Genomic DNA, 13366 nt, shown 5'->3' with positions numbered 1-13366 from the left:
TCACCTCGCGACGGCGCCCAAGTCCAACCCCGCCAGTCGCCCTTTCCATCGCGCCCAGTCGGCTGCTGCATCCGCCGTGACGACTTGCTGCGCACCCATCTTCTTCCCACCTTATCGGAGCGTTGTCGAGGTGAGCGCAACCGCGTGCGGAGCGATTGTCTGCCCAGAGCGAGGGCGCAGCACTATTTCAACCCGCCTCCCCCTCTTGCCCCGATCCTCCGAGTCGCAAAGGCTGACCCATTGCTCCTGGAGCTGGACAGACGGCAAGCCCCGCTCCCTTCGTCCCGCGTGCGCCCTCACGCCCACCTGGAGTTACTGCGGCGTTAAGCCCTCGCTCGACCGACGCTCTACAGCCGCCCTCTGCGACATCATTCTGCCTCGACGGGCGGTCAGCAGCGCTCCAAACCTTATCCTCTGGACAGAACATACCGTTGCGACCCTGGCTCGCACCACCACGTGCCCGAAAACGACGTTGCCGTGCTGGGACACCGTGGGGAAGCTCGCTGTCGAGGGGCTGAGTGCATATTAGGCAGCGTCCCTGACGCGTCCCCTCCCGCGATCGTTTACTTAAGAAAGCTGGAGTTAAGCCATCTCCGCGCTCAACTCCGCTTTTGCGCGACCAATCGCCTCGCCAACCCCGGCCGCCGCCCGCCCAGGCTCCTGCTTCAGCATCAAGCTCACTCCAGCCGGGCATTGGATTCCTCATATTCAAATTTGTCACGCCTTGCGAGCAGTCTGAGCTCTTAGTGCGCCCGAGCATCCTCCAAGGCCGCAGAGCACTTTGCTTGGGTTGCTGACTGAATCGTCGCCCCACCCCTCCGATCACACCTCTCTCTCCTCGGACTTTGCAAGCCCGGCAGTTCCGTTGCCTCCGTTTGTACATCATTCGCCATGACGCCGACCCCTCCCTCTGCCACCTCGTCCAATTCTGGACAATCTCCAGATGGCCAGTTCCGCGTTGTTCGTAAGAGGAATAGGGTGCCCCTCTCATGTGCACCCTGCAGGCACAGAAAGTGAGTCTCCACCGCGGTCACCAGCTGGAATCATCGCTGATTGTTGTCGTTAGGCTCAAATGCAATCGCGGGCACCCTTGCGACAACTGCACGAAACGAGGTGACAATGCCTCCTGCACATATGCAACTCCTGGGAGTCGCAAGAAGAACTCATCCACTCACAGCGCCATGACCTCTCCCGACGACATGCAAAATCGCATCGACCGCCTGGAAGGGCTGGTTCTGTCCCTCATGACCAATGGCTCGCAGTCGGCTGGCCCCGCTGCCGCTGCCGCCGCCATTGCGAGCATGAACACGCCTTCTAATCCGCAGAGCCATCAAGGCAGCATCAGCGGCAGCAGCACCACCATGGACCAATCCATCGAGGTGGATGCGCCCGAGACGATCAAAGAAGAGCAAGGGGGTACAGCTCACGAAGACAGCGACGTTGAACAGGTAGCTAAGTCCATTGGAGTCATGAAGGTGGACAACAACAAGACCATATTTGCATCCGAAGCACATTGGTACGCTATCTTGGGCGAGGTATGTCGCGACCAAGCCTCGGCCACCGTGATCCTGCAGCTTACAATGCCTGCAGATCGCCGAGGTGAAGACCTATTTCAACGAGCACAAAAAGCAGTACGAGGAGCAATTGCGTAGGCACCAGACTGCTTACACAGATGAAATAAGCCCTGGCACTGCATTCTTGTTTGGTTCGGTACAGCCCGCAGAAAGGGCAGAGTTGATGGCAGCATTCCCCACAAAAGTAGTTGCGGATTTGCTAATCACCCGCTATTTCAACGTGTATGATCCTGGCTTTCGTAAGTCCCGCCGTACCGCGTTTGACTAACGAGCTCAGCGCTGACTTTTTAAAGATATCATTCATGGACCCACCTTCCAAAAACAGGTCAGTTTTCCAGAACCGTCTGACTGCGCCTGTACTCTTGCTGACAGTTGAACAAGTACGATCAACACTGGTTAGCTCCTGATGAGACTCCGGTCATCTGGCTCGGCATGGCTTATGCAATGATGTGCATTGCCCTTCAGTCTTACCATCGCGCAGGAGATGAACCTCCTGAGTATCGCGGAAAGACATGGGACATGTCTAGTGAGTACAGGAGACGTTGTGCACAATGTCTTCTGCGAGCCGACATCACGGCTCCCGTGGCGAATATGCTGGAAACGCTTATTCTCCACGTACAGGCCGAGTATGCCCGCAGCAGAGATGCTGAGGTTGGCGTGCTGGTCAGCTGGACAATCATCGTCCGTTTGGCTATGCGAATGGGCTACCACAGAGACCCTGCGCCTTATCGAGCGCTGTCTCCCTTCAACGGCGAGATGCGCCGTCGTGTCTGGTGTGTTGTGAGGAAAATGGATCTTCTTTTCTCCCACCAAATGGGACAGCCGCCTATGATTAGGGCTACCGACACCAGTACCGAACTTCCACGGAATATCTACGACGACGAGCTGTACGAGGAGATGAAGACACTCCCGGCGTCTAGGCCGATGACCGAAGCAACCCCCTGCTCATACATGATTGCGAAATCCCGTCTAGTCTATGGTTTTTCGGAGGTGGTGGAAAAATCTCAAGTGCTGAGCTGCACCTCCTACGATGGAATAACCAAGCTCGATCAACGACTGCGTGAGCTTCACGCGGAGACGCCCCCTCATCTCCAACTGCGATCGATGGACGAATCCGCAAGGGACCCGGCAACATTGATCATGCAGCGATTTAGCCTTGAGCTTCTCTACTTGAAGTCGCAGATTGTGCTTCACAAGAAATTCCTGGGTCCCTCTCGCGAGAACGCCAGATACGCTTACTCCCGCCGTACCTGCATCGATGCATCAATGGCGATGCTGAGGCATCAGGCTACAATCCATGCCGAATCACAACCGAACGGTCGCCTGCGGACTGTAAAGTGGTTCATTACGTCCCTGACAATGAACGATTTCCTGGTGGCAGCAATGGTCGTTGCTCTTGACCTCTACCATATATCGGAGGCCGAGCGTGCGGGTCGTTCCCCGGGCGGTGATGTTTACGGCTGGCGCCAAAACCGCAAGGAAGAAATGTTAGCAGCAGTCGAGCGTGCAATCCCTATTTGGGGGGAGCTTCAAAATGGCTCCATGGAGGCGTACAAAGCCCACACTGCTCTTAGCGTTATGGTGAACACCTTGAAGTCGAACCAACCATTACGAGCAACGAACTTCGCTGCGGCAGCGGCAGCAGCGTACCCCACTACTGCCAACATCCAGGATGACGCCAACGTTGCACCCGAGCACTCGGCTGCAATGACTCTTGGGATGCTCAGCACAGGTGCACTGACTCCCAACAGCTCAAACATGTTTGATACCAGACCATCTTTTCCCGCCTCCATGGGTAACATCCTGAACGATCCCCTGCCTGCGGTCTCAACCGGTTCTGGGCTCACGCCCCAATACACTGGACCCTCTTCCAGCGGTGAGAATGCTGGTCCAATTTCCGCGGCTAGCCCCTTCTCACAAATGTTCGGTGCATCAAACATGTCGCTACAAGGCATGGACATACCTTCGACTAACCTTGACTGGGTAAGCACAATTTGAGCACCATGGCCTCTGACCTTATAAACTGATGATCTCATAGGACGCTTGGGATTCGTACGTCCAAGGAACTGCTATGGACCCCTCAAACCCTATGTGGCCAATGGGCATGCCGGATTTGATGTCCGATCCAAACGGATTGCCGCAGCCGCAGCAGCAGCAACAACAACAACAATCACCAACAAGTTCACAACCACAACAACAGCAACCGATTAACCCTGCATTCATGAGTGGCGGAAGCGTCTTCATGGGTAATGGTACACCTGAGAGAAATACGATGATGTAGATTTTGCGCAGGCTGGCGTTGCCTGGATTTTTTGGTTGCTCTCACTCGCTGGGCTTTTTATCGACGACACTTCATACCACAACGAGCATGCTATGTGAACAGTCGGGAGTAGTCACTCGTTGAGGTCGTGGGCGGAAACATCACCGTAGTACTCGGTTGTTTGTTATCGTGGTTCGTCACTGATTGCGCCTTTCCCAGTTTAAGGATTGCAATCTGCCGGTGTAGAATTGGCAGGCACCTTCCTATACCTGGTTATGTGTGGTATTAGTGGTTTTGCCTTTTCTCCGGCAACAAAAAAAGGGGTTTTTGTGGGGAATGAAGAAAGAAGAAAAGAGATACCTGGGAGTCATACATTTATCGTTTATTTTGAAAGTTGGAGTCATCTGTTATGTTCGTGGCGCCGGAAGGGTAGTTGCTACCCATGTGTCCGTATTAAGCAAACTTCGCTCAACCTCTTCGTATTCATCAATCGCTCTACCGTCTTTCATGAACAGACAATTGCTATTTGGTTGATGAGAATGGTGCCTGACCCGGATGATAGCTGGAGCCCATTACAAGGCTGATGAACTGAAGTGTCACAAGGGCTCATTCTTCGATATTTAAAAGGTGCTTCATTTTGTTCATTATCATTAAAACGCCAGTTCTATCCGCGTCTAATTCAACTCATCGTGCGCCCCTTACAAGACCAACTCCGGATTCTATTTTTGATTTTGTACGAGGCCGCTTACTCGGCGTGCTTCTCGTTGACCAGGACGTACCTGTACCTGGCCTTGCCGTCCTCCATGTCGACGATGGCCTGGTTGGCGTCCTTCATGGAGCGCTCCTGGATCCAAGGCTTGAGCTTCTTCTCGGCGGCGAGGTCGAGCATCTCCTTGATCTCGCCGGGGGCGCCGATGAGGGAGCCGCCGAGCTTGCAGCGCTTGGCGATGAGGGCGAAGGCGTTGATCTGGGGCAGGGCGTCCTCGGGGGCGCCGACCTGGATGAAGGTGCCCTTGTAGCGCAGCAGGCTGAGGTAGCCCATGAGGGGCATCTTGGGCGACGAGACGGTCGAGACGATGATGTCGAGCGAGTTGGCGTGGGTGGCGGCCCAGTCCGGGTCCTCGTCGGTGGCGATGAAGTCGTCGGCGCCCATCTCGACGGCGTCCTGCTTCTTGGCGGCGGTGCGCGAGATGACGACGACCTTGTCGGCGCCCAGGGCCTTGGCGAAGAGCACGCCGAAGTGGCCGAGGCCGCCCAGGCCGACGATGCCGACGCGCTTGCCCGGCCCGCAGCCCTCGCGCTTCAGCGGGCTGTACAGCGTGATGCCGGCGCACATCATGGGAGCGGCGTCCTTGGTGGGGATGCTGTCGGGGATCTTGAGCACGAAGTGGCCCGGCGTGCGGTTGTAGTCGGCGTAGCCGCCGTAGCTCTTGCTGCCGTCAGGGTACTTGGCGGCGTAGGTGCCGACCATGGACGGGCAGTGGTTCTCCTCGCCGTCGGCGCAGGCGGCGCAGTCGGGCTTCAGGCAGGACGAAGCCTGCGCGCCGACACCGACGCGGTCGCCCTCCTTGACGTGGGTGACGTTCTTGCCCACACGCACCGCGCGGCCAATGATCTCGTGGCCGACAACGCAAGGGTAGGGGGTGGCACCCCAGCCTGTGAAGAGAGTTAGGGTCGATGTGGCATTGGGGGAAGACGGGTCAAGTACCAGAGCGGAGAGTGTGGATGTCGGAGCCGCAGATACCGCAGGCCTGGATCTTGATGTCGACATCGTCGTCGGTGAAGGGCTTGGGCTCGTACTGCTGCCAGACCATCTTGCCGTCAACGGCCTCAGGGCTCAGGCCGCACCAGCCCTCAAACTTGTAGTCGGTGGACATTTTGATGAATAGGAATGGAATAGAGATGGAAATTGGGAGGGGTATCGAGCTAGAAAGCAGAGAGAATGGTTTGAATGGACGTGGCGGAAGTGCGGATAATGCATGGTTTATATGGCTTTATCAGTTCGGCGGTATTCCAGGCGTAAGGGGACCGCAGTTTGCGTAGCATTAGCAATGGCTACTACGTCGTCTCCGCCGTTAACTCCTAACAGCGGCGCTAGGACGGCAACTTGGAGCGGAAGTGGGCTCTGGAGATGCGCAGGTTCGACATGCGTCATGGGCTCAAGCTTTCGGGGCGCTAGGGTCCTGCCGCTACAGCCCCGATCCTGTGCCTCCGACCCGACACCAGATCGACTGACAGCAACAAGACCCCCACCGCTCGCCGTCCTTGCCGCGCCAGTTGATGCCGGGAAGCCGCTTTGTGGGCGGAGTCGAAGCTTCCGCGCTGTCGTCCCCTGCTGCAGAATAGCACCCCTCCCAAAGTTCCAATGGCAAAAGGAGCAAAATCTGTGATCGACACGAAAAGGTGCTGCAGGCAAGATCGTGTCTGTGCGGCCCTTTTCGTCACTAGGACGACATTATCTCCGCCGGCCATTGAGATTCGTATCGAATTTTCGACGGTGAAAAATATTGCTCGATTTGCATCAGCCAAGACGCGAAATGATAGGCGTGCCCTGGAACCCGGGTCGTAGGCGTCTTCCCGGCGTCGAGGTTCGCCGAAGCCAGAAGAACGAAAGATTCCGCGCGCCACTTGCAGGGTCTTCCCGTTTAGGTAGTCTCGGCCGTGGCATTTCTTCGGCAGTGGCTGGGACCCGCGGCATGCGCATACCTAGGTAGTATCTTAAGCTCTCCTTACAAAGATCATTAATCCGACCCGGAGATAGCACCTGAACTCCGCTTGCCCCGTCCATCGAGCAACTGTATCATGAACCTAACTCCTTGTCAACACGAATGAGAATGCAGACTGAAGATAGAATTCCGTCACGAACCGAAAGACCAGTCTGTGGGAAGCTTTATTGCATGTTTAGACCTTGGACTTGTGCAGTCATCTTTCCCCACTTTATTCGTGGGATATAGTCTGTTTCCGAAGCGCCGCCACGCTCTACTAGTCTTCTTCGCCCCGCGGGACACTGCATGTTTGATCCACGGTGCCGTTGCGGTCCGAGGGGCCGCACGGTAGATGTGGAGGGCGGTGGTGGCGCGTGCGGCCGTCTGTTTGCATAGGACGAGGCGAATTTAAGGTTCTGACGCCCTCACCTCCTCACATCATGACCAACAAGCCACGCGACATCGCTGGACCCGTCTCCCCACTCTTCTGCAGCCAGTGCAGATCCAGCAGATCCTGCCACACCCACATCGGCGTTATATTTAGCCTATTCGTCAGCTTCGCCTCCAACATAATCACCGCAAGCCCATGGCCCCCACCGGATCTGTCGCCCAGCATGTACTGTAATCAATTGACTTTCGAGCCCAAATCACGGCCTACTCGTCTTCTATCATCACCAACTCTATGCTAATCAACTGAAACCGTGTTACCAAGCGCACTGCAAGCCTCCCAGTCCTTGGGTATTGCGTGACCTGCACACCAAGGCTGTACCGTATGTAAGACGCCATCTCCGTCGTAGAAAATAGACAATAAAAAATAGAGAATGACGGTGTCTACTAGTGAGAGCAATGAAAAGGGTTTTGGCCAGCTCCCCAAACTGAAAATGACCATCAGTGTTTCCGAGAACGCCGCCCGTCCTGCATGCGGCCATGCTTTTGACATTATCTCCACACATTGCAACCCAGATTACCTCACCGCTGATGTATCCCGAGGAACGCCGGATTGTATCGTTGCGCGCCGCACAAACGCCAGATCTATGCAAATGCGAAAATATAAGTCCAACTCCTTCTCGTTGACGTTCGGGAGGCTCAATAGGACGATACCCTTCCGCCGTACGTCGCCGGACGAGGCTTCTTCTGTCCCGGCCGTAGGCTGATGACCGACTCCAGTTCCCGCAACATGCTGGTGTTCGCCTCGCGCTGTTCCCGCGCCGACGCCTGCCGAATCCGATCTTCCTGGATCTTGGCCATGCGCTCTTCGCGCGTCATCGACAACCGAGTGCGAGGCATGGCGATGGCTTCGAAAATCTCCTCGTCCGATCCGCTATTCGATGCAATAGAAGACCCGGAGTTTCGGTTGGAGAGTGGCATTTCACCGTTGAGCGCCCGTAGAGCGTCGCTAGGACTCCCCGTCTCGTCCACAACCGTAAGCCCTCCCAGGCTAGGCACAGGCGAGCGGAGTCCGCCGCTGGACGCCTGCGAGATGCGCCGCTCTTGTCTGTCGATGTTCAGGGCCAAGGACGCCTTACCTGCCTCCCAAGCTTGCACGAGGTTTTTGAGATCGGCCCCGATCGAGTCGTACTGTGCCATCAACGTCGACCCAAGCTCTGTCACTTCGGCTGATTCCTCCAAACTCTTGTTAGATTCTTCGCGGAGGATCTGCATCTTGGCCTGCAAGCCGCGGATACCCTGCGACAGAGCGCTCATCTGCCGGACCGAAGCGCGGATCTTTTCCTTTCCTGGCGTAGACGGAGCTTTCGGTTGCGGCGAAGGCAGCACGAATTCTACATCATCAGTCCACTGGCAATTTAAAGGGGATGTTATGAACTTACGTTCTTCTTCTCCGAGAATGCGCGTCAACTTCTCACACCACTTTCCGGATAGCTCGGTGAGGCGCTCCATGGCATCAATCGCCGTGCGCCAGCGTGGAAAGTCATCACTGTCACCGTCTGCTTCGAGGGCGAGAAGAGAGCACAGGAAAACCCTGCGCAGGGTGACAAGGCGGTACTGCCAGATGCGCAGGGCTTTAAGGCTTTCGCCGTCTTCAAACTCATCCTCGGAATATCCCAATGCAGCTTCCTGCAAGTCCTGGGAAGTGATGTCGTAGACATCGAGGTATCTTTCAAGATCATCGGGCTCCACTAGAATGCGCAAGGTGGCGCACACATCGGCGAAAGCAGGGAGGGTGGCGGCGAATGTGCTGCGCAGGCTGCGCCTTAAACGGGCACACCGCTTGATCTGGCTCTTGTCATCGAGCCTCGTGATGGGCGGCATAGGAGTGCTCCTGGATGGACATCAGCGTTGACTCAAAGGGAGGCAAACTGCACGGCTTACAGTCGGTAGCCCCGGGACACCAGCTCGACTTCCTGAACCAGCAGGACGGCCGAAGAAGCGGAGGTGTCGAAAGCTTGCAGATTGGACACCAGCGCAGAGGCTGCGGCGACGGCGCGATGTCTTAGATTCTGCAGCCACTGGCGCCTTGCATGTGCATATGCAACCGTCAGACCAACAGCAGTCGCCATAACCACGACTAGAAGCCTCCCCTTGTTGAAGCCACCCTGCTTTGATTCCCGAGCCCAGTGAAGCAACGAGACAACAACGAAGGCCCCCACGCCAGTAGCCGTGGCCCCCGTCACGTTGATGGAGCCGCCCTTATACTCGACCGCCTGTGCGGACCCATCTGCAGGCCCGGACGGGACTTTGAACGCTGTTTGGCCGGAGTGCTCGCTCAGCAGCTGCGAGGATACGATGGTGAAGCGGAAGTGCTCGAGGAAACGGGTATTGTCGGCGCTTCCTAAGCGGGAATTGACGGCGCGCTGGGCTTCATGTAAGCGTCCTGGGCGGGCGAGGGGCGGTGAGGGCGGCTTACAGAATAGGCATTCTGGAGGCGATAGACGGAGCCGCGCTGAGGCAGCTTCAGCGGGCGCGGAAGCTTCTTGCGCAGCTTGGACTGGAGGCTGGAGGGCCCGCGGGGGGCAAAGGAGGTTTCCTGGCTCTTGTCGCTCTTGCGGTCGTCGTCGTCGTCGACGGACGCAACCCAGTCAGGCTCACCGGTGCCCTCTCCTACGGCGAGCGTTAGCCTCGGCCGCTGTGATTCTCCTTCAGACATGACGCAAATCGCAGGCGTGGAAGCGCAGGCTGACGCACCCTCGAGGTACGCCGCTAGAGGCGAGTCTTCGTATATGATGTTTTCCATGGCGAACAGCCGCCGGGCATGCTTAGCGGAGCGGGCGGCAGTGGGGGGAATGCTGTTGGTGGATGGAGTGGTTGGTGTTGGGCGCGTGACGTCGTGCGGCGGGATGTTTGGATCAGATGCGGCGCATGCTGATTCAGACCATTGAGAGCGCAGCGGCTGCAGGTGTTGGCGCGGTGATGTTTCGAGAACGCATGCGGCGCGTCAGGGGAGGATGCTCAAGAGTGCGGCGGACGTCCTCATTCCACGCGGCGGGCGCGGGCCCCTTCGCGAGCCGATGAGCGTGCATCCGTTATGCAGCGCAATGCGGGCGAGCAGGCGAATGCGATGGCAGCACAGCCGCCCGAGTAAGAGCCAAGCGAAACAACCACAACCTAGCCAGCCCCAGGCCCAGGCCGCACCGCAGCAGGGGCCGCGCTCTTCCGCCCTGGTCTTCGTCAGCACTGCCTTTCCGCCCGAGCGCGCTCACCCCGAACTCGACCTTCTGCGCGGCCCGGTCTGACAAATTCCTGACTGGCCGCTGCCCTGCTCCTGACCGCAAGTCGCAGGGTGACTACCCAGGTGCCGTCGATGCCGGACCGGAATCCATGCTCAGCCGTCAAATCGGCAGCGCTGCCGCTGCCTTCCTCGCCAGCTCTTCCTCTCCGCCGTAGACGCCAACCCGTGTATACTGCTTACTCTGAAGCTTCTGGCGCGCTTTAGGCCTTCCGGGGGGGTTGCGTAAACTCGACATGGCCGACCTCACCCCCAGTGCCGCAGTGCCGGTGCCACCGGGTAGCCAGGACAGCATAGCCCCGACGAAACCGCGTCTACTCATGACCTGCTCCGCCTCGACTGCCAAAATTTCCGCCGTGGACCAGCTAACCTCGATGTGAGGGGAATTGTTCGCATAGCCGTATGACGGCGGCGGTCTTGGCACCTCCGCCAAGCATCGCAGGCTAGGCAGGACGGAGGCACGACGACGTGCTCATCAACGCCTTCTGCGCATCTTCTGGTATTGCCACGCGGGGCCGCCGATTGTCAGCCCTAAATTTCACGATGACGCCGTTGCCATCGCTCCGGAGTCTGCGGCTCGTAGTTGGCCCAAACGGTGGGTAGCTCCCGTGGGATATGCTTCCGCCGCGGCGCTCAACGGCAGACTGCCGCAGATCCTGGAACGCTATGCCAATTTCACCTGTGGAAACGAGCCCGGACAGCCCCACGACAAGGTCATCTGCTTGTCAATCAACACATGCCCAGCCCGTACGACTCTCATATACCATCCTGGACACGTCTCTCCGCCCTCTTTCTCCCATGCAGCTCGTCAGAATCCGCATCTTTCCTACACCATTCGCTCTCCTGCATCTTTCCATCACACACCCCCGAACTGCTTACTCTATTTGCCTCTTCCACTAAACAATCGCGTTTGCCGTTTCGGGAGACAGCGCCAGCTTTTATATCAAACCGCTGCCGGCCATGTCGTTCCAGTGTCTAAGTCCACCTTCGACTCCAGGGAGCACCAACTGTGAAGAAGACAAGCTCGACAGCATGAGTGACCCGCGTTTGGCTCAATGCAAGACGGCTGCGGCGCAGATTGAGGCTGCTCTCCAGTCTCATCCGCACGCTTGGCAGAACTACCTACAGTCGGCGAGGAGCATCGTTGCAGCAATCAGCTCCATGCAATCGCTACCGACAGGAGACTGGAGCTACGTTGTTTCCGTGTTGCAAGACCTTGGGTTTGCCGACGCAGACAATGGTAGCGTGACAGACATCACCAACTGGTGCCAGACGCAGTGGCTGGCCATACTGGAAAAACGACCGAACAGCACGGCGGCTCTTAAAGGTAAGCTCCAACTGGACCTCGCCCAGAGGACGATTGCTGATGGATTGCGCCAGGATTGGGTCAATACTGGCTCCAGCGTGCTCAGCCGTCGTTAGCAAAGATTCATGCAGACGAGCGTGGCTCGTCTGGGAGCAGTAGAGGCAGCTTCGGGGAGCAAATTTCTGAGGCACGCCTGCATACTGCCAACTACGTCGAGGCGCGAGGGGTGCTGTCGCCTGCATCGGATTACTTTGCACGGGCGGTACAGGCTGCCTATGCGGAAAGCTGTATGACGGGGGATCTGCTCGAAAAGGTTTGTGGGCCGCCAGCCAAACGGGCGTAACTTGGACTGACCCTGTATGTACAGGCTGCGGAAGCATATATGAGCCTCGGCAATGTTTCGTATAGTCGCAATAGTCAGCAATACTTTAGTCAGGCCTTGCAGTATCTGCAAATGACGGCCAGCATACCAGGCTACCAGCTACCGGAGCATTTACAACAGTAAGTTAGAAGTACGCGGACTAGCGACTTGATTGCTTACGATTCATAGGTACCTGGAAGAGTACGGTCCTTTGGCTGGCTGAGTGGCGTGAGAGTGAGAGTCATAGTCTTTGCATGAGAATACGGGGCACGAGATCATGGATAGTCTCCTAGTTTAGCCCTATCGGTAATATCTGGAGATTACGTAGGTAGAATTCTCCGACTGTCGTGGGCATTCGTACGAAATAAATTTAGCTCGCCACTCTACAATTAGCATGCGTTCGTACATAAAAGCAATGGGTGCAGCAGGCCTGCGCGCGCTTGCCGGTTTCGTGACGGTCGTATCATAGGTGCCCGCTTGCCGGGGTCGGGATTACGGCGGCAATCTGCCGACGTCAGTCGTAGCTAGAACCCGAGCAGGAGCTCATTCGCACCCAAAGCTCATCACGCAGGACACCTCAGCCTCTCCCGCTCTCGCCCATCCTCACGCCTACGCACTCGTAGCACCTGTTACAGCGGGTTCGGGCACAAACACCACCGTCGCACCGACCTCGGAGCTGCTCCGTCCCGCGCATACCCGCTGCGACCCCGGCCGAGGCACCGCACCCTTCGCACCCGCGGCCACCCGTCGGCTTGACAGAACAACCTCGTCTGCCACCGCCCCGCCTTGGCTTATCGTGCCTCGATACCGCTCCGGTCCGCCACTGCCCGGTCGCTCCACGTCATCATAACCCAGGCAGCAAGCATTCACCATGCATGACGAACGTGAGCTCGCAATTGCGCCAATCGTGCAGGACAGCGTCCAGCACAACGCCCGTGTACGCTTCATACTACCCTTCCTGTCACGCCCCGCTCCGCCACCGCCTTATACTTTGTGTTGAACCACGTGCTGACATATCCGCCACACCCGTCAGACCATCTCCACGATCCGCAATCTAACCGCATCGCTGTTCGGCGTTGCCGCTGGCACTCTAGGTTTGGAGTCGTACCCGGGCTTCCTATTCTACCTCGCCGGGAGCCTATTGGTGTCGCTGCTCATATTCGTGCTGAGGGCGGGCGCGCAGCCGAAGAGCTACTTTTACCGCCCCTTCGGAGATCTGTGGCTCGGGGAGGTGTTTGGCAGCCTAAGCAGCTTCGTGCTCACCTGGACTCTGTTCTATGGCCTGCTCCGCGCATAACCAGGGATGCCGATGCGGCTGTAGCGGGAAGGATTAATAAGCTTGCGCTAGATGGCTGAGGAGGAGCGTGGGGGGCATAGCCGAAGACTCGGTAGGAATGGAAATGCTGTATCCGGGGCGGCTTGGCGTGCGTGCCCATCATCACGGCGCGGGGCAGCTATGAAACAGAAGCCGGGGC

At 57.5% G+C, this 13366-nt stretch overlaps 5 protein-coding genes across 5 annotated transcripts; 3 read left to right on the top strand and 2 right to left on the bottom strand.

Annotated features, from left to right (window-relative positions):
- Nucleotides 1-1181: 1181 nt before the first annotated feature.
- On the top strand, nucleotides 1182-3855 carry LTHEOB_12332 (uncharacterized protein; the record flags this gene model as incomplete). The annotated part of the gene is made up of 5 exons (XM_035509188.1): nucleotides 1182-1535; nucleotides 1591-1813; nucleotides 1868-1899; nucleotides 1956-3557; nucleotides 3613-3855. The coding sequence occupies 5 exons, from the start codon at nucleotides 1182-1184 to the stop codon at nucleotides 3853-3855; spliced, it is 2454 nt and encodes an 817-aa protein (XP_035364721.1).
- A 724-nt stretch (nucleotides 3856-4579) lies between these two features.
- On the bottom strand, nucleotides 4580-5711 carry LTHEOB_12331 (alcohol dehydrogenase; the record flags this gene model as incomplete). The annotated part of the gene is made up of 2 exons (XM_035509187.1): nucleotides 4580-5490; nucleotides 5543-5711. 2 exons carry the CDS (start codon nucleotides 5709-5711, stop codon nucleotides 4580-4582), a joined length of 1080 nt encoding a protein of 359 aa, XP_035364720.1.
- A 1914-nt stretch (nucleotides 5712-7625) lies between these two features.
- LTHEOB_12330 (Proliferating cell nuclear antigen pcna) lies at nucleotides 7626-9732 on the bottom strand (the record flags this gene model as incomplete). The annotated part of the gene is made up of 5 exons (XM_035509186.1): nucleotides 7626-8320; nucleotides 8369-8820; nucleotides 8871-9352; nucleotides 9406-9599; nucleotides 9684-9732. The coding sequence occupies 5 exons, from the start codon at nucleotides 9730-9732 to the stop codon at nucleotides 7626-7628; spliced, it is 1872 nt and encodes a 623-aa protein (XP_035364719.1).
- A 1452-nt stretch (nucleotides 9733-11184) lies between these two features.
- On the top strand, nucleotides 11185-12114 carry LTHEOB_12329 (uncharacterized protein; the record flags this gene model as incomplete). Its single annotated transcript, XM_035509184.1, has 4 exons — nucleotides 11185-11551; nucleotides 11605-11843; nucleotides 11898-12031; nucleotides 12081-12114. 4 exons carry the CDS (start codon nucleotides 11185-11187, stop codon nucleotides 12112-12114), a joined length of 774 nt encoding a protein of 257 aa, XP_035364718.1.
- Nucleotides 12115-12762: 648 nt separating this feature from the next.
- LTHEOB_12328 (uncharacterized protein) lies at nucleotides 12763-13188 on the top strand (the record flags this gene model as incomplete). The annotated part of the gene is made up of 2 exons (XM_035509183.1): nucleotides 12763-12828; nucleotides 12925-13188. 2 exons carry the CDS (start codon nucleotides 12763-12765, stop codon nucleotides 13186-13188), a joined length of 330 nt encoding a protein of 109 aa, XP_035364717.1.
- Nucleotides 13189-13366: the final 178 nt, after the last annotated feature.

The sequence above is a fragment of the Lasiodiplodia theobromae genome (assembly GCF_012971845.1).
Source record: "Lasiodiplodia theobromae strain AM2As chromosome Unknown scaffold_61, whole genome shotgun sequence".
NCBI lineage: Eukaryota > Fungi > Ascomycota > Dothideomycetes > Botryosphaeriales > Botryosphaeriaceae > Lasiodiplodia > Lasiodiplodia theobromae.
Note: the sequence above shows the minus strand (reverse complement) of the source record. Positions and strands in the feature narration are given on the sequence as shown.